This window comes from Hemiscyllium ocellatum, chromosome 2 (genome assembly GCF_020745735.1).
Source record: "Hemiscyllium ocellatum isolate sHemOce1 chromosome 2, sHemOce1.pat.X.cur, whole genome shotgun sequence".
In the NCBI taxonomy this organism is placed as follows: Eukaryota; Metazoa; Chordata; class Chondrichthyes; order Orectolobiformes; family Hemiscylliidae; genus Hemiscyllium; species Hemiscyllium ocellatum.
This window is the reverse complement of record NC_083402.1, coordinates 93,119,386-93,139,361: the sequence shown is the minus strand read 5'-3', so window position 1 is coordinate 93,139,361 and position 19,976 is coordinate 93,119,386. Positions and strand designations below refer to the sequence as shown.

At 38.8% G+C, this 19,976-nt stretch overlaps 1 protein-coding gene across 1 annotated transcript in view; it reads right to left on the bottom strand.

Annotated features, from left to right (window-relative positions):
• sass6 (SAS-6 centriolar assembly protein) overlaps positions 1-19,976 on the bottom strand; it is a 78,558-nt gene that overhangs the window by 47,513 nt on the left and 11,069 nt on the right. Inside the window, exons 2-4 of the mRNA XM_060845337.1 lie at positions 10,229-10,289; positions 3,987-4,066; positions 202-306 (exon numbers count right to left, since the gene is read on the bottom strand). Coding sequence (XP_060701320.1) covers positions 202-306; positions 3,987-4,066; positions 10,229-10,289 — 246 coding nt within the window. The remainder of the gene's footprint in view (positions 1-201; positions 307-3,986; positions 4,067-10,228; positions 10,290-19,976) is intronic.

Genomic DNA, 19,976 nt, shown 5'->3' with positions numbered 1-19,976 from the left:
GTAGATCCTGCTCATGATTATGGGTCACAGCAGAAATATTGCAGTTATTTAGTACACTTGGAAACCCCTCTTAATTTTTTGATAATTCAAGGTCACAGAATTCAAGACTCATAAAAATGTAAAAGATGGAGGTAATCATTCCGAGAAGTGAATCAAGAGAAATTCATACTTCTGTTCAATTAGATGATATATCAAACCCACCTTGGCACCTCTTTGCTTTGTTCCTGGATACATTGGTCCAGAAGCTCTATGAATCGGTGTGGAAAAGCAGAAAATTCTACCAGCAGTCCTTGCTGAATCTTTAAACTGTAAAATCGAATAGTTAACTTAATTTTACACCATACAATATTTCCAGTACTAAGACAGGTCATCTCATTAAACAGGAATAGGTCCTGATGTTCCATATCAGCAAAGCATTCTATTCCTTTCACCATCAAGTGTTTACATAGCTAATCTTTTCAATATACCTATGCTGCGTGCTTCAACTACTCCATGGGGTAGTAAGTTCTATAATCTGACCAATGAGTAAAAAATTCACCCTATCCAACTCCATCATAGTTCTAAGAAGCTCTAAGTGATTATTTCTCAGCCTTCTCCTTTCCAAAGGAAAACAGTCATATTTCCTTCATTATTTCCTGATAGTTATAATTTCTCAGTTCTGATATCATCTCGGTAAAACTCACTTTTTGTACTTTAGCCAATATGACTACACATCATTTTGCAATTTGGAAGCCAGAACGGAACACCGTAAGTGCAACCTACCCAAGGCTCCATGACACTATAGTAATATTTTGCAAGATTGTGAACCCATATCACTGGTTTGAACTGTGAGGCCAAAACTATTTTTTTTTCTCTTTCCAATAATTCTCAACCTCTCTCGAAGTTGTCAAGAAGAAACAGAAAAGAAAGGTAACTGCTTCCATTCTCAGATGTATCCACATGAAAGATAGAAATAATCAGAATCAAAACTACAAAACGTGCCAAATAGGAATATGGTTACTCATTTTTTCTCATTATTTATTAAGGTTGCTAACTACTGATAATTCCATTCCATTATTTCCAGGGAGTAATATGAAAGGCCTTCAAATGGATAGGGATGTCGCAATTCATTTTAATTTTAAAGAAATAAGGTTTGCCATCAACACTCCTGCTCACCTCAAACAAAAGCTTTAACAGCACACTGTTTAAAGGCTTCACACTTCTACTACCAGGTTGTAAAGAGCGCAGTATTGATTTAATAATGACACATGAATGAAATAAAAACAAGTTTTCAGGATAGATTCATAATTTAAGTTTAAGAGAATATATGCATAAGTAAGATTAATAGACAGTAAATATTGTCAATACACAGACTACTTCAAAATATAATGCTGAGGTAGTTAAATATTGAGCTTAACAAACATCGCAGAATACTCAGAATCCTTATTTCCACAGTCCCTAACAAAATGAACTATGAGCCTTTAAGTATCATTAACTTCATTTTCACATAAGGATATACGCTCAAGAGAACTAAAGACAATAAAATTGCTATCATAATGCACCCAATAACCCAGATTTTGTTTTGGGAATTAAGGTGAGGCAACAAGCAGTCACCATTATTCTGAGCAATAACTTCCAGATTTCATACCTGTATAGTTAACCCACTTTCTTAAGTAATCACGCTCCTCCACTGACTTTGTTCAAATAAAACCTCACCAACAGACTTGATTAACACCAAGAGGTGAAACTGCCGTATCTATTTAGTGAACATGCCAGGAAATGTTAAATCTGATGCAAATGTGAACAAATTTTTAATAGCTTATCAGTCTTAGTTACTGATTGAAGTAATAAAAAAAAGTGGATCTGATAATCTAATTTAATAAAAATAGAAACTCCTACCTTCATAACTTAACAATAGTGATTTAATTAAAAGTATTTTATTTTATCTCTCTAGCTTAGTTTTAGCTTATTTTCCCCATCGTTACGCACATGATTTAAAGCTAACTTGCAAGTCCTTCTTTAGAGTAGTCATATTGCTCCAATCCAAATGGTTGAAGAGCTTTACTGGGGCTTACCCTGCTCAAAGATGCTACAGATCCCCCGTGGACTGCATACCCTGGATCAGGCTCACACTGAGAGCACGTCTACATGATACCTGTCAAAAATTCAGTTAACTGTTGGTGTAGCGAACAGTAAGTATCATTCACCACTGGCCACAAATCGGCTCTTATCTTATTGGCCCAGGTAACTATTGAAATGGAGTATACTGGAGTTGCACATTAAGATCATGTGAAACCTATCTGCAGCTGGCTTCACTGAAATGAGCCAATAAATTGAACTCCTGACAGGTAATTCCCCTGTGTTTGGAACCCTCAGAAAAAATCTTACTTAAAAGTTGGAACTTGAGGATTCTGACCCAATCGAGCTTAATAGTTAACCAGGAACAATTAGAGGGTTAAGAACCTATTATAAGTTCAGGCAACCAATGAACTGAACCTTGAATTCAGCACTGACCAGCCTGGCTGGTTCAATAACCTTTTCATGACACCCATCCCAAAATGTCATGACCCCGCCTCCAGCATATCCAACACTACCCCTCAACACAACCCATCCTGACAATCCTCATGCCAACTCTCATTCTACCTATATCCATTTACCTAGCACCTTATTCATCTCATCACATGATATGGTTACCCCTTTGTTACCTTACATGCTCACTATTTCACATGAGCTGTCAAATGCTAGATATTTAAACTACAGTAGAATTCAGCACTCAATAAAAAGTTTCTTTGCTGCTAGATTCGAGAATTCCTGGACCAGTTCATTACATGAGGCCCATGCGGGAATCTCCAGCACAGAAGTCATCTAGTTGAAGAAGCCAATCTGAAAGTTATAAAACAAAATAAACACCACTTTCAAATCACCCTTAAGTTTATTTAGCAATAACTTATTAAATAACCTAAAGTTTGGCAAGTTGGTAAAATCTCAACTGAAAAGCAATTATCACAGCTGATTGAATTAAAAAAATGAATGCATGCGTGAATCTGACTTCACAAATCAAATAAATAGTCGCTAGGAATTAAAAATGAATCACAGCATTTTAAATTATTCCTTGTTCTATCTCATAAACTTGCAACATTTTCCTGAAAAGAACTTGGAACAAGAATTCAAACTGCTATAGCAAGGTTTATAGTGAATTATTTGAGTTGTAAATAAGTTAAAGAACTTCTTCAAAACTACTTAGCACAGGGGACAAAACAGTAGAAACTATTTTACATTCATCCTTGAAATGATGCTAATTCACTGCATTTGCCTGGTCTGTTTAGCTATTAATCCTGATGGAGAATGCAACAGAGGTAACCCCTGGTGTTGAATATCTTTTTTCCCCTCCAGTTTCTCTCTCCATATAACACTTCAATTGCACTTGCAATGTGCATTTTCTGAACAACTAGTATCACTCCTTTTTATCTGTAACTTTTTGCTTGTAATACCAAGAATCAATAAGTAATTAAATTTTCAACGTGAATGTTAAACAACTTTTAGTTATGAGATGATCAGATTTTGATGTATTCATTCAACTACTTGGTACATCTTTTTCAACAAAAACAGAAATTGCTGGAAAAAACTCAGCAGGTCTGGCAGCATCTGTGGAGAGAAAGCAGAGTTAACATTTTGGGTCCAGTAGTTGAAATTAACATAGAATCTAAAACTGCTTTTTGCTAGCTATTTCTAATTATATCATCACAAACCCACAAGATTCAAAAACAAAACTAAATTAGCTCATTTACACAAAAACAAAATATTGAAGATGGTAAAGATCTGTACTGAAGGAGGTCTGCTGGGTCTGCCGGTATCCATGCGAGGGATAGGGTGGAGAAGGAACAAATTACTATCTTTATGTTGATGCAAAACAGGGATGGAAATGTGATGAATTTTGTACTCATGAAGAAAAAGGAACAAATTTACATTTGTTCTATTGAATTTTACTTACAAGATTCATAACTTACCCTTGAAAATCTTCTTCACCAATTGTAAGGTTATACAAGAAAAATGGATTTGTGTCATCAGTCAACCGGATAGTTAATTCCTAAGACAAAGCATAGAAATTCTTACAGCAAGAACAAATTGGAATCGATCTTGAGTGCCAATACTTGCTAATTAAAATTCATCAGTGAAGCGCAGACAAAAATAAACACTTCCGAATCTGTAATATCCTGTGCAGTGAGGGAATGTTCGTTTTTTTTTAAAAAACAAACAGTCTTCATACTTTTCAATTTGATGTAATAAAAATCTGCAATCAAATGGTGAATGTAATAAAGTGCAAATACGTTTCCATATCCATGAAGCAAATGTAACGACAATACAATATTACATAAATTGTGCCTTACTCAAAAATGCCAAAAATCCTCAGTTGAATTTTGGACCAAACACAGGCACACTTGTTATAATAATTTCTATCATGCTGGTCAGTTGGAATACATCTGTTAGATGACTGACCAGATACGTTCAATTATAGAGTCATAGAGATGTACAGCATGGAAACAGGCCCTTCAGTCCAATCCATCCATAACCAGATATCCCAACCCAATCTAGTCCCACCTGCCAGCAGCCGGCCCATATCCCTCCAAACCCTTCCTATTCATATACCCATCCAAATGCCTCTTAAATGTTGCAAGTGTACCAGCCTCCACCACTTCCTCTGGCAGCTCATTCTATACATGTACCACTCTGTGTGAAAAAGTTGTTCCACAGGTCTCTTTTGTATCTTACCCCTCTCACCCTAAACCTATGCCTTCTAGTACTGGACTCCCCGACCCCAGGGAAAAGACTTTGTCTATTTATCCTATCCATGCCCTCATAATTTTGTAAACCTCTATGAGGTCACCCCTCAGCCTCCGACACTCCAGGGAAAACAGCCCCAGCCAGTTCAGCCTCTCCCTGTAGCTCAGATCCTCCAATCCTGGCAACATCTTTGTAAATCTACTCTGAACCCTTTCAAGTTTCACAACATCTTTCCGACAGAAAGGAAACCAGAATTGCATGCAAAATTCCAACAGTGGCCTAACCAATATCCTGTACAGCCGCAACATGACCTCCCAACACTTGTACTCAATACTCTGACCAATAAAGGAAAGCATACCAAACGCCTTCTTCACTATCCTATCTACCTGCAACTCAAGGAGCGACAAACCTGCACTCCTAGGTCTCTTTGTTCAGCAACATTCCCATTAAGTGTATAAATTCTGCTAAGATTTGCTTTTATCCGAATTAAACTCCATCTGCCACTTCTCAGCCCATTGGCCCATCTGGTCAAGATCCTGTTGTAATCTGAGGTAACCTTCTTTGCTGTCCACTACCCCCAATTTTGGTGTCATCTGCAAACTTACTAACTGTACCTCTTATGTTCGCATCCAAATCATTTATGTAAATGACAAAACGTAGAGGGCCCAGCACCAATCCTTGTGGCACTCCACTGGTCACAGGCCTCCAGTCTGAAAAACAATCCTCCACCACCACCCTCTGTCTTCTACCTTCTAGCCAGTTCTGTATCCAAATGGCTAGTTCTCCCTGTATTCCAAGAGATCCTACCTTGCTAATCAGTCTCCCATGGGGAACCTTGTCGAAAGCCTTACTGAAGTCCATATAGATCACATCTACTGCTCTGCCCTCATCAATCCTCTTTGTTACTTCTTCAAAAACCTCAATCAAGTTTGAGAGACATGATTTCCCACGCACAAAGCCATGTTGACTATCCCAAATCAGTGAGGAGAAAGTGAGGAGTGCAGATGCTGGAGTTCAGAGCTGAAAATGCGTTGCTGGAAAAGCACAGCAGGTCAGGCAGCATCCCAAATCAGTCCTTGCCTTTCCAAATATATAGGTAAAAACAAGGACAGCAGATGCTGGAAACCAGATTCTGGATTAGGGGTGCTGGAAGAGCACAGCAGTTCAGGCAGCATCTGAGGAGCAGTAAAATCGATGTTTCGGGCAAAAAGCCCTCTGTCAGGAATATATTTATTTCCAAATATATGTACATCCTGTCCCTCAGGATTCCCTCCAACAACTTGCCCACTGGCTCAATAGTTCCCTGGCTTGTCCTTACTGCCCTTCTTAAACAGTGGCACCACGTTTGCCAAACTCCAATCTTCCGGCATGAAGATGATACAAATATCTCAGCAAGAGGCACAGCAATCACTTCCCACAGAGTTCAGGACTTGATCAAGTCCTGAATATTTATCCACTTTTAACCGTTCAAGGTATCCAGCACTTCCTCCTGTGTAATCTGGACATTTTGCAAGATCTCACCATCTATTTCCCTGCAGTCTATATTTTCCATATCCTTTTCCACAGTAAATGCTGATGCAAAATACTCATTTAGTACCTCCTCCATTTTCTGTGGCTCCACACAAAAACTGTCTTGCTGATCTCTGAGGGGTCCTATTCTCTCCCTAGTAACCCTTTTGTCCTTAATATATTTGTAAAAACTCTTTAGATTCTCCTTAATTCTATTTGTCAAAGCTATCTCATGTCCCCTTTTTGCCGTCCTGATTTCCCTCTTAAGTATACTCTTCTAAGGATTCACTCGATCTATCCTGTCTATACTTGAAATATGCTTCCTCCTTTTTCTGAAACAAACCCTCAATTTCTTTAGTCATCCAGCATTCCCTATACCTACCAGCCTTCCCTTTCACCATAACAGGAATATACTTTCTCTGGATTCTCATTACCTCATTTCTGAAGGCTTCCCATTTTCCAGCCATCCTTTTACTTGCGAACATCTGTCCCCCAATCAGCAGTTCTTGCCTAAAACCGCCAAAATGGGCTTTCTCCAATTTAGAACTTCAACTTTTAGATCTGGTCTATCCTATCCATCACTATTTTGAATCTAATAGAATTATGGTCGCTGGCCCCAAAGTGCTCCCCCACTGACACCTCAGTTACCTGCCCTGTCTTATTTCTCAAGAGTAGGTCAAATTTTGCACTTTCTCCTAATAGGTATATCCACATGCTGACTCAGAAAATTGTCTTGTACACGCTTAACAAATTCCTCTCCATCTAAACCTTTAACACTATGGCAGTCCCAGTCAATGTTTGGAAAGTTAAAATCCCTTACCATAACTACCCTATTATTCTTACAGATAGCTGAGATCTCCTTACAAGTTTGTTACTCAATTTCCCTCTGACTATTAGGGGGTCTATAATACAATCCCAATAAGGTGATCATCCCTTTCTAATTGTTCTGTTTCACCTAAATAACTTGCCTGGATGTATTTCCAGGAATATCCTCCCTCAGCACAGCTGCAATGCTATCCCTTACCAAAACTTCTACCCCCCCCACCGCCTTTATCCTTCCTGTAGCATTTGTATCCTGGAACATTAAGCTGCCAGTCCTGCCCATCCCTGAGCCATGTTTCTGTAATTGCTATGATATCCCAGTCCCATGTTCCTAACCATGCCCTGAGTTCATCTGCCTTCTCTGTTAGGCCACTTGCATTGAAATAAATGCAGTTTAATTTATTAGTCCTACTTGTTCCTGCCTGCCCTGACTCCCTTCTGTTCTCAGCTGTACCCATCTCAGATCGATCTCTTTCCTCACTATCTCCCCGGGTCCCACCCCCCACCTTACTAGTTTAAATCCTCCCAAGCAGTTCTAGCAAATTTCCCTGCCAGTATATGAGTGCCTTTCCAATTTAGGTGCAAACCGTCCTTCTTGTACAGGTCACTTCTATCTCATAAGAGATTTCAATGATACAAAAATGTGAATCCTTCTCCCATATACCATCTCCTCAGCCATGCATTCATCTGCTCTATCCTCCTATTCCTGCCTTCACTAGCTCGTAGCACTAGGAGTAATCCAGACATTACTACCCTTGAGGACCTCCTTTTTAAATTTCTGCCTAACTCTCTGTAATTTCCCTTCAGAGTCTCAACCTTTTCCCTTCCAATGTCGTTGGTTCCAATGTGGACAATGACCTCCTACTGGCCCCTCTCCCCCGTGAGAACATTCTGCACCCTCTCTGAGACATCCTTGATCCTGGCACCAGGGAAACAACACACCATTTGGATTTTCTCTGCTGGCCACAGAAATGTCTGTCTGTACTTCTGACTATAGAATCCCCTAACACAATTGGATCTCTTGGAAGCCGATGTACCCCTCGTTGCATTAGAGCCAGTCTCAATACCAGAAACTTGGCTGTTCGTGCTTCGTTCCCCTGAGAATCCATCACCTTACTATGTTTTTGCAGCATTTATCTGCTTGCACAGTTCTATTTCCACAAACAACCTCACTAGGTACTAAGCCCTGAATGTAATAATAAATTGCTCTCAGTCATCAGGTGAAGCCTTACATCTGTCCCAAATCTCAATTTTCTTATCAGTTATATATAAATATATGGTGCAGGAATATGCAGAATATCTTGGGCCAAACCAGCTAACGTTCTAGCCATCTATGTCTGTGGCTGGTTTCCAGATTCACTGTGCTTATTCCAAATACTTATGTTTTAAAAACAACAGCATCATCCTAGGATGTCAAAAATTACATAAAGCAACAAAATGTTATTTATACTTAACACAGCCATCTAACACAACATAAATAAAATTTAACTTTTGAATACAAAAGCAAAACATAATAGGGACATTTTTCCTTTCTAAATTCTATCATTCACAATTCTTTTGTTTTTTTATCCAAAAGAGCTGCTGATGCTATAGATCAGAAACAAAAACAGAAGTTGCTGGAAAAGCCTAGCAGGTCTGGTAGCATCTGTGAAGAAAAATCAGAGTTAAGGTTTCAGGTCTGTTCTGAGGATGGTCACTCGACCTGAAACATTAACTCTGATTTCTCTTCACAGACGCTGCCAGACCTGCTTAGCTTTTCCAGCAACTTCTGTTTTGTTTCTTATCCCTTTGATTCTGCCCCACCAACACTCATCAGTTTATTTCCCTCTCGTTGTATCATGGACCTTCCATTTTGCTCTTTTTCATCCACTTAAGATCTATTATATTTATTAATTACACAGTTCTGATAAAAAGTAATTGATCTGAAATATAAATCCTGTTTCTTTCTCACAGGTGGTAGCTGACCCGAGTTTCCAAAGTTTATCAATGTTTGATACAAATTATTTTAAGTTTTCTTTTCCTCTCCTCCTCACCAGTTATCTCAAGGCAACAATGATTTGAATTGTGGCAGTGCTTGTGATAATGCCTCTACAATTATGTTAATAGGCAATTTCACAACATTGTTGCTGACAAAGGGATAAAATTAAAATAAGAATAGCTTGTTTCTTGGAGGGTCATGATTCTTCTATGAAACTAACTGTCTTTGTTCTTGCTGGTGTAAAAACTTGTGAGAATCTCAAAAGGAAACTTGGTGGGTTGCTGCAATGTCTTCAGTACATAGTACACACTGCGGGTAAAAAAATGAGGTCTGCAGATGCTGGAGATCACAGTTGAAAATGTGTTGCTGGTTAAAGCACAGCAGGTCAGGCAGCATCCAAGGAATAGGAAATTCGACGTTTCAGGCATAAACCCTTCATCAGGAATGGCTTATGCCCGAAACGTCGAATTTCCTATTCCTTGGATGCTGCCTGACCTGCTGTGCTTTAACCAGCTACACATTTTCAATAGTACACACTGCAGCTACATTGCATCACCATTGCAATATGTGGATGTCAGACCTCATACCAGGAAGTGCACCATTCTGGATCCTGTCTCTTTTGGTTGGTGTTGTGGCTTCACACCTCCAAAGAAGTGTCATGACAGCCATTCTGTATTACAACCTGTCCTTACAGGACATTGCATTTCTTTATGTTATTAAAATTCCTGCTAAAATCTATATCCCTGCTTCAAATTGATCCATGGTCTCACCCTCTCTGCCAATCATCTTTTCCTGCATGACAACAGCCACACCTCTGTTCCTCTAGCTTCATCTTTCCCATATGTCCTAAGGAGAATATCACAAAGTTGTGATTCTTTCAGCTGTACACGACCCAGCTATCATTCCTAAACTACTCCACTTTCACTCTTTGCTGTCTTCCTTAAAAATGTTTGATCAAATTTTTGATCGCCACTCTAAATAGGTTTTTCTTTTACGTGGCACCCATTTTTGTATGATTAAACCTCAATACAGCACCATGGGATACTTTCTACCTTAACAGCTAACATACAAAAGGTGAGTTATCGTTGTGACGCTTTGGTGAAGAACATACTAACTACATTATGTAGAGATCAAACCACAAAATTTTACTTACTGTACCTTTTTGTGAACTGGATTCGAAGAGCTTTGCCATCCCACAGTTAATCGAACATTTTCCCTTCTGGAACAATAAGTTAATGGATTAATACAAACTGTAAAACAAGATGCTTTTCGCAGATGCAATAAACTGTTCAAATTATTTGAAATGGATGTGATGTAAGCAAGGGTTTAAGCATATTCTATTTTCTTTGGAGGGTGCTATTTGATCAAGGACCTCTGACTAACAATGTAATATCATAATTCCTGGAGATTCGATCACTGAAATTTGAAGATATTCTTTGCATCATAAATAACAACACAATGACATCAACAATGCATAGTCCTTCTTCCCAACAATTGCAAACTTGTACCAAAATTGAAGACTGACTCAGACTCATCAAGCAATTAATACTCAACAAATCGTATCTTACAGGAGAATCACCATCACCACTCCTTGGTCTATCCCACTGGTAAGACACCCATCAAAATGCAGGGTCAGCACATGGTAAGTGCAGTCTGAAAGGAGTTGCCCTGGAGTGGTAGGCATTGACTCAACCCCACAAATTCTCTCGGCATCGGGTCAAACACGGGCAAGGAAACCTCCCATTACTTCATCAGTTGATGAATCATGTGACTTTCATGTAGGATATCAATTGGAAAAAGCACTTAGGATGGCAAGGGCATATTGTACAGGGGGTAAAAGACTTCAATAAAGTCCACATCTTGTTATATTTCTGTATTTTTGACTGTGAGAGGTGTAGACTGAAATGAGAAAACTGAGTTCTTTTAAAAAGCAACCTATTGCAAGTGGTGTTCACATTGTTGTTTATTCAAACATTGGAGAAAGATTAGTTGCAGGTGAACTGGCACCAGCGAGTGTGTACAAAGTGAATGCAGTCAGCAAGCAGTTGATTGATCTATGGAATGGTAACCAGCTGTAGATGACAAAGGCCTTCTGCCTGCCAACAACTTTATGATTTATTTCCAGGTAGCTGAACAGGTTGTGGGCATGAATGGTCAGCCAGAAGCCTTCAGATCTCAAAAGTGAGTTACAATGGTCAGACTGATTCTAATCTAAATTTGTAGTTGCAGAATTACATTTTATTTTGCTCAAAAACAGCATGAATCCATGTAAGATTCTGTAAATCCACGTTTTAGATTAGAATCAGTCTGACCATTGTGGCACAGACAGTCTCACACAGGGCAGCTCACACCTTCAATGCATTATCTGGGCTAACATGACACCAATTGTTAAAGTTCACTTGAAAATGTAACTTTGAAAAAAACGTTCTGCCATTTACATCTGAAAGAACTGAAACCAACATGGTAATTCTGAAAGATGAGAGGTTTAACAAACAATCCAGGTCTTTTTCAGTTTATAATTTCAGTTACACCACACTATAAATTTTTGCTATAAATTTTGTGTCTTACGATCTTATACTCCACAATTACCTGATGAAGGAGCAGCGCTCCAAAAGCTAGTGCTTCTGAATAAAACTGTCGGACTATAACCTGGTGCTGTGTGATTCTTAACTTTGTACACCCCAATCCAACACCAGCATCTCCAAATCATAAAAATGAGGTTTCAATCTTAAGTTACAATACAGGACTACCTTCATGTTAAACAACAGAAGCAATATGCAACAGACAGAACACATGCATCAAGATTCAACAGAACATAGAACAGTACAGCACAGGCCCATGTCTTTGCATGTCATGATGCCACTCTAAACCAAATGCATGAGCCTGAACATGGTCCATGCCCATTCATGTATTTATCCAAATGACTCTTAAAACATTGCTATTGTATTTCCTCTACCACATCTCCTGACAGCAAGTCTCAGGGACGTACCACCCTCGCGTTAAAAAAAACTTGCCTCATACAGTCATAGAGATGTGTAGCACGGAAACAGACCCTTCAGTCCAACTCGTCCTTGCCAGATATCCTAAATTAATCTAGTTCCATTTGGCCAGCACTTGGCCCATAGCCTTCTAAACCCTTTCTATTCATATACCCATCCAGATGCCTTTTAAATGTTGTAATTGTACCAGCCTCCACCACTTCCTCTGGCAGTTTATTCCATACACTTTTTCTGCACTTTTTCCCCCTTAGGTCCCTTTTATATCTTTCCCCTCACTCTAAATCTATTCTGTCTAGTTCTGGACTCCCCCACACCATGGAAAAAACTGTGTCTATTTATCTTACCACGCACTTCATGATTTTATAAACTTCAATAAGGTTACCACTCAGCCTTCAACGCTTCAGGGAAAACAGCCTCAGCTGATACAACCTCACCCGAGAACTCAAATCTTCCAACCATGGTAACATCATTATTAATCTTTTCTGTATATTTTCAAGTTCCACAACGTCCTTCCTGTTGGAAGGAGACCAGTATTGTGCACAATATTCCAAAATTGATCTAATCAATGTCTTGTACAGCCGCAACATGACCTCCCATCTCCGAGACTCAACGCTCTGACCAATAAAGGAAAACTTACCAAATGCATTTTTCACTATCCTATATATGTGCGACTCCACTTTCAAGGAACTATGAACGTGCACTCAAAGCTCTCTTTGTTCACGAAAAACATTCCCCAGGACCTTCCCATTAAGTGTATAAGTCCTGCCTTGATTTGCTTTTCCAAAATGCAGCACCTCACATTTATCTAAATTAAACTCCATCTGCCACTCCTTGGCCCACTGGCCCATCTAATCAAGATTCAATTGCATTCTGAGGTAACCTACTTCGCTGTCCACTACACCTCCAATTTGGGTGGCATCTGCAAACTTACTAATTATACCTCCTATGTTCACATCTGAATTATTTATATAAATGAGAAAAGCTGTGGACACAACACCGGTCTGTATGGCACACCACTAATCAAAGGCCTCCAATCTGAAAAGCAACCTTCTACCACCACTCTGTCTTCTACCTTTGAGCCAGTTCTGTATCCAAATGGCTAGTTCTCCCTGTATTCAATGAGAATATCTTGCTAACCAGTTTACCATGAGGAACTTTGTCGAATATCTTACTGAAGTCCATACAGATCACATCTACTGCTCTGCTCTCATCAATCCTCTTAATTACCTCTTCAAAAAACTCAATCAAGTTTGTGAGACACGATTTCCGATGCACATTTATCAGTCCTTGCTTTTCCAAATACATGTAAATTCTGTCCCTCAGGATTCTCTCCAACAACTTGCCCACCATTGATGTCAGGCTCACCGGTCTCTAGTTCCGTGGCTCTTCCTTACCACCTTTCTTACAGTGGTACCACGTTAACCAACTTCCAGTCTTCCAGCACCTCACCTGTGACTATCGACGATACAAATACCTTAGCAAAGGGCCTAGCAATCATATTCCCAGCTTCTCACAGAATTCCAGGGTGCACCTGATCAGGTCCTGGAGATTTATCCACCTTTATGAGTTTTAAGAATCCAGCACCTCCCCCTCTGTAATATAGACATTTTCAAGATGTCACCATCTATTTCCCTGCATTCAATATCTTCCATATCCTTGTCCACAGTGAGCACTGATGCAAAATACTCGTTTAGCATCTCTCCCATCTCCTAAAGTTCCACATAGAGGCTGCCTTGCTGATCTTTGAGGGGCCCTATTCTCTCTCCAGTTACCCTTTAGTCCTTAATAAAGTTATAAAATCCCTTTGAATTCTCCTTAACCTATTTGCCAAAGCTATCTCATGTCGCCTTTTTGCCCTCCTGATATTGAAGTATACTCCTATTGCGTTTATACTCGAAGGAGTCACTCTATCTCTGCTGACATATGCTTCCTTCTTCATCTTAATCAAACCCTCAATTTCTCTAGTCATCCAGCATTCCCTACACCTACCAGCCTTTCCTTTCACCCTAACTGGAATATACTGTCTCTGGACTTTCATCATCTCATTTTTGAAAGCTTTCCATTTTCCAGCTGTCTCTTTACCTGAAAACATCTGCCCTCAATTAACTTTTGAAAGTTCTTGCTTAATACCATCAAAATTGGCCTTCCTCCAATTTAGAACTTCCAACGTTTAGATCTGGTCTATCCTTGTATATCACTATTTGAAAACTAATAGAATTATGGTCACCGGCCCCAAAGTGCTCCCCCATTGATACCTCAGTCACTTGCCCTGCCTAATTTCCTAAGAGTAGGTCAACTTTTACATCTTCTCCAGTAGGTACATCCACACACTGAATCAGAACATTTTCTTGTACACACTTAACAAATTCCTCTCTATCTAAACTCTTAATACTATGACAGTCCCAGTCTATGTTCAGAAAGTTAAAATACCCTATCATAACCACCCTATTATTCTTACATATAACTGAGGTCTCCTTCCAAATTTGATTCTCAATTTCCCACTGACTTCTGGGGGATCTATAATACAATCCCAATAAGGTGATCACCCCATTCTTATTTCTCAGTTCCACCCAAATAACTTCCCTGGATATATTCCTAGGTATAAGTACAGCTGAAGTGTTAACCCTTATCAAAAATGCCACTCATCCTCCTCTCTTGCCTCCCTTTCTGTCCTTCCTGTAGCATTTGTATCCTGGAACATTAAGCTGCTAGTCCTGGACATCTGGTCTTCTCTAGTCCTCCTGGTCTGAAATTCTACACATCGTTGATCCATTTCTTTCGATTCCTTCAACCATCCAGCCTACATTGTGACAGTGATCAGTATCACCTTCCTCTACTTTCTTTATGGAGATTTTGCACTTGAATATTACAGTCAGCTTTAATTCTGTGCTGTCCACCAAAAGAGATAGAACTACAGTGATCCAGGTTTTCTTGCGCCAGCTGTCTTTACAATGGCGGCTTTTTTTCCCCAACAATCTTGAGAAAGTTCTTTTTATGTTCATCCAGCATTACCAATGCAGACCAACCAATATATATTCTTAATTTTATCATACAACTTCAAAATATGACATTTGAAGGTTTTATTGTTGAGCTCAGATGGTAGATGCTATGAAATTGTTTTCTGTTCGAATATTAATCCATGCCCTTTCATGAAATGGTCTTGAATCTAGAATACTATCTTTCTTCACTTATGTGGGTATGGAATCAGTGACTGCATTGTGCTTACATTACAATTTTCTCAATAACACATTCACACATCCTGCCATTCTTTTGCTAGATGGGACCATTTTCTCAGTCTTCCTTTGCTGGTACGTTTCTCCTTCAGCTTTTTAGTTTATTGGATACCTTTCTCCGGTCTATAATTATTTTCTTACAAATACTAAACACTTTTGTTGCACAATTCTTGTACTTCTCAGTGAATGTTACAATGTTATTTTAAATTAAGCAACATATTTTTCGTGCTCATTCCATGGTAGTATGATAGATTACATGATGTGCAATACTCTTGTTGATTGGTGGGAGATTTGTTAGAATTTGCACAGCAAAAATCTTAATAGATTGCCCCCAATTACCTTTAGTTAATGAACCAGAGCAAGCATGATTAATGTAGTATAAACACTGAATATCTAAAGTTGAATTTTATGAAACACGTTAAAAAGTCCACTCAAGGCAAAAGTCTTGGTGTCAACTTTTATCTGATAACTATTTGGTATATTCCCCATCATGGGCTTATCCTTGATTTGCAACTTTAAGTTTTAAATTTGGTTATGCTTTGATGTTGAAATATTTGTTCACAAATTACACATTATGCTTGGTGCTATACAATATTTCAGGCTCCCTGGGCTAGGCGCCCTTTTAAGACATTTCTGCATATTCCTATATGCATCCAGCCAATTACTTAATCTTTCTCCATGTAGGATTTGCACAGTTTATCTGTCCTCATTTCAGTTTAATTCATTTCTTAAATCACTTTAACTGTGAGGTCATAAATTCATATTCAGTCCGCATAAAATGCTGGAAACAAGGAGGAGGTCTGGCAGAATCTGTGGCAAGAGAGTTAACATTTCAAGTCAATCCTGATGAAAGATCTTTGATCTGAAATGATAACTCTGTTTTTCTTGCCACAGATACAGCCAGAACTGCTGAATATTTCCAAATACGTGCTTTAATATCCTATTTCTAACATTTACAATATTTACTTTTGTTTCAATTATTCTTCACCTTTATTAAGCTTTTAAAACTTTCCCATTTCTCCTTTCCAAGTAACATTATAAATATGGACATTCTTCTCTGGGCTATCTAAAACACAGATCATGAATTAGTGGGATCAATTCTTCAGCCATCCCTCCAAGCCTTACTGATATTTCTCATTCAATGTATATTTTTTAAAAATAGTGGTAGTGTCCTTACATCTGAACCAAGAAATAAAGTTTTAAAGTCACATATCTTAACAGAGAGATTTAAAATATCCATAAAAATTTGTAACAAGAGGTCTCAAAAGGAAATTTATAAAAAAAAAGTGATTAATTCACTGTTGAATAATTAAGCAACTTATATTTATATTGTGACTTAAATATAATGAAGGGTCACAAACCATTTCACAGGAACATCATCAAACCAATTTGTGACACCAAACAATGAACAGATATGGGCTCACATGATTAAAACTTGGGCAAAACAGTAGGCTTTGAAAGAGTGCCTTAATGGAGGAACACTTATCTGTTATATGTAATATTGAAAAATTAGTAGGAACTTGGGGAAGGGCATTAGGACAATTGCTCTTGTTGGCAGGCATGTCAGGCAGATTGGTGACCTTCTGTGCTATAACAATTCTATGTTTCTATTCAATTTAAATAGCCAAGACTTCCTCAATTACACCTAATAAATCTATTGAGGCAAGAAACTGGGGCAATATTAATTGACATTCAACTTTAAGGTCATCTCATCGAACAGCCTAGAGGTTGTTCTTCAAATAACATTTTACAAAGTTAACCAAATAAAATGCCTGTTTACAACAGCAAAAGACAATATTAGTAATTAGAAAAAGACTCCTACTCATTCAATGCTTTCCGCATTATTTTAAGCACTTCAAACACCTTCAATAGATAATACAAATATTTTGTACAGAACAAAATCCTTCCTGCAGTAATGTGGCAGTGCCAATGTTGGACTGGGGTGGACAAAGTTAAAAATCACATACTAGGTTATAGTCCAACAGGTTCATTTAGGAGCACTAGCTTTTGGAGAAGAAATAAAAATCATAAAACCCCAGGATATAGTCCAACAGGCTTACAGTATTTGGAGGCACTAGCTTTCAGAGCGCTGTTCCTTCATCAGTATACTCCACAACACCTGATGAAGGAGCAGCGTTCCGAAAGCTAGTGTTTCCACTTAAACCTGTTGGACTACAACCTGGCGTTCTGTGATTTTTAACTTCCTGCAGTAAGTGAGGCAACTGATCAATAATCTGTTTAGGTGACAGTTCAGGAATAATATGAACCAAGAATTCAAAAAAAAATTGCTGCTCTTTGATAGATTTGCCTTGGCATCCTTTACATTCACCAGAAGATGAGACTGCAATTTAATAACTTGTGAAAGATGGTACCTCCAACAATGCAGAAGACCCTCAGAATTAGTGGTTGCTGACAATGCCGATTCTGTGTTTCAATATTATCTATTAAATACTTATTCTACCCAGTGTAAACTGCGAACAACCAGAAATGTGACCACTACCCCGTTGGCTGAGTAACGATATGTTTTAGAATAAATCAGTAGAAAATACTCAGTACGTTACGTAAACGGCTTGCAGCATCATATCCATTACTGTTTTAAGCCTATTCGAACTACAATTATAGACAAAGATTTATTTTGACATTGAACTGGATCACCATCCAATCAAACAATTCAGCCAAATGACAAAGACTTTGTAAGAGTTCAGACCAGCTTTCATTCGGTGCTTCCAGTTAACAAGAGAGTGTATACAACTTTAAAGTGAGAATTTGTGTTATTATAGTTTAAAATGTTCATTAACTGTCGGCAACTTTACAAGATTTAATACAAGACTTCCAGTCGGAACAGAATTTGGTGCTTCTAAAGCAATGAATTCAGAATAAATCCAGACTTCACTTCAGAAAAAGACAGTATTTTGTATGATACTCAGTTCAAAGAGAGCCAAAATAATAAGTCAAGATCACAGCACAACTGCAGACAAAAATAGCTAATTATGGAGAAGCATAGAAAATAAGAGCAGCTATTTGCCCTGCTCTGCCATTCAAAATCACCATGGCTAATCATTCAATTTACCACCTGCACCTACATCCTCCCCATACCTTTTGATTTCTTCAGCCCTAAGAACTATATCTAACTCATTCAATGTTTTTGCCACAACTGCTTTCTGTGACGTGGGCAAAACAACTTAGAACCTCAGGAACTTGGACCTGCACAATGCCTTCAATACAAAGTGAGGTTTTAAAGTAAAACTAAAAGAAAATCAGAAATTACATATTTCTCAATAACATGTTTAGATTATCCACTGCTGTCTTTGCTTACTTTAAATGTCTTCAAGTCAAAAAAATGCAGCCTCAGTCTTAATAGATAATAGTTTTGATTAAAGCTGGAGTGATACATGCCAAATTTGAATTTGAATCTTGCAGCAACAGCATATGGATTGCATTTAAACTCCCGAGGAATGACATCGCACAGTACTGAAGGATGTAGCAATAGGTAGTGAATGAATTGGTGATTACCTTTTGTAATTCTCAGGGGAAAGTAGCACTAACAGCCAAGTTTTTGGTATTGAGACTGGCTCCAATGCAACAAGGGGTAGCTCGGGTTCCAAGAGATCAACTGTGTTAGGGGATTCTCTAGTCCGAGATACAGATAGATGTTTCTGTGGACAGCAGAGAAAAAGCAGAATGGTGTGTTGCTTCCCTGGTTCCAGGATCAAGGACATCTCAGAGAGGGTGCAGAGTGTTCTCACGGGGGAGAAGGGCCAGCAAGAGGTCATTGTCCACATTGAAACCAATGATATGGGAAGGGAAAAGGTTGAAATTTTGAAGGGTGATTACAGAGCGTTAGGCAGGAATTTAAAAAGGAGGTCCTCGAGAGTAGTAATATCTAGATTACTCCCCGTGCTACATGCTAGTGAGGGCAGGAATAGGAGGATAGAGCAGATGAATGCATGGCTGAGGAGCTGGTGAATGGGCGAAGGATTCACATTTTTGGATCATTGGAATCTCTTCTGGAGCAGAAGTGACCTCTACAAGGAGGACGGATTGCACCAAAATTGGAAGGGGACTAATATACTGGCAGGGAGATTTGCTAGAGCTGCTCGGGAGGATTTAAACTAGTAAGATGGGGAGTGGGATCCAGGGAGATAGTGAGGAAAGAGATCAACCTGAGACTCGCACAGTTGAGAACAGAAGCGTGTCAAACAGTCAGGCCAGGCAGAACTAATAAATTAAACTGCACTTATTTCAATGCAAGGGACCTAACCAGGAAGGTAGATGAACTCAGGGCATTGTTCGGAACGTGAGACTGGGATATCATAGCAATTACAGAAACATTGCTCAGGGATGGGCAGGACTGGCAGCTTAATGTTCCAGGTTAAAAATGCTACAGGAAGGATAGAAAGGGAGGCATGAGAGGAGGGGGGGTGCATTTTTGATAAGGGATAGCATTACAGCTGTGTTGAGGGAGGATATTCCTGGAAATACATCCAGGCAAGTTATTTGGGTGGAACTGAACAATTAGAAAGGGATGATCACCTTATTGGGATTGTATTATAGACCCCCTAATAGTCAGAGGGAAATTGAGAAACAAACTTGTAAGGAGATCTCAGCTATCTGTAAGAATAATAGAGTAGTTATGGTAAGGGATTTTAACTTTCCAAACATTGACTGGGACTG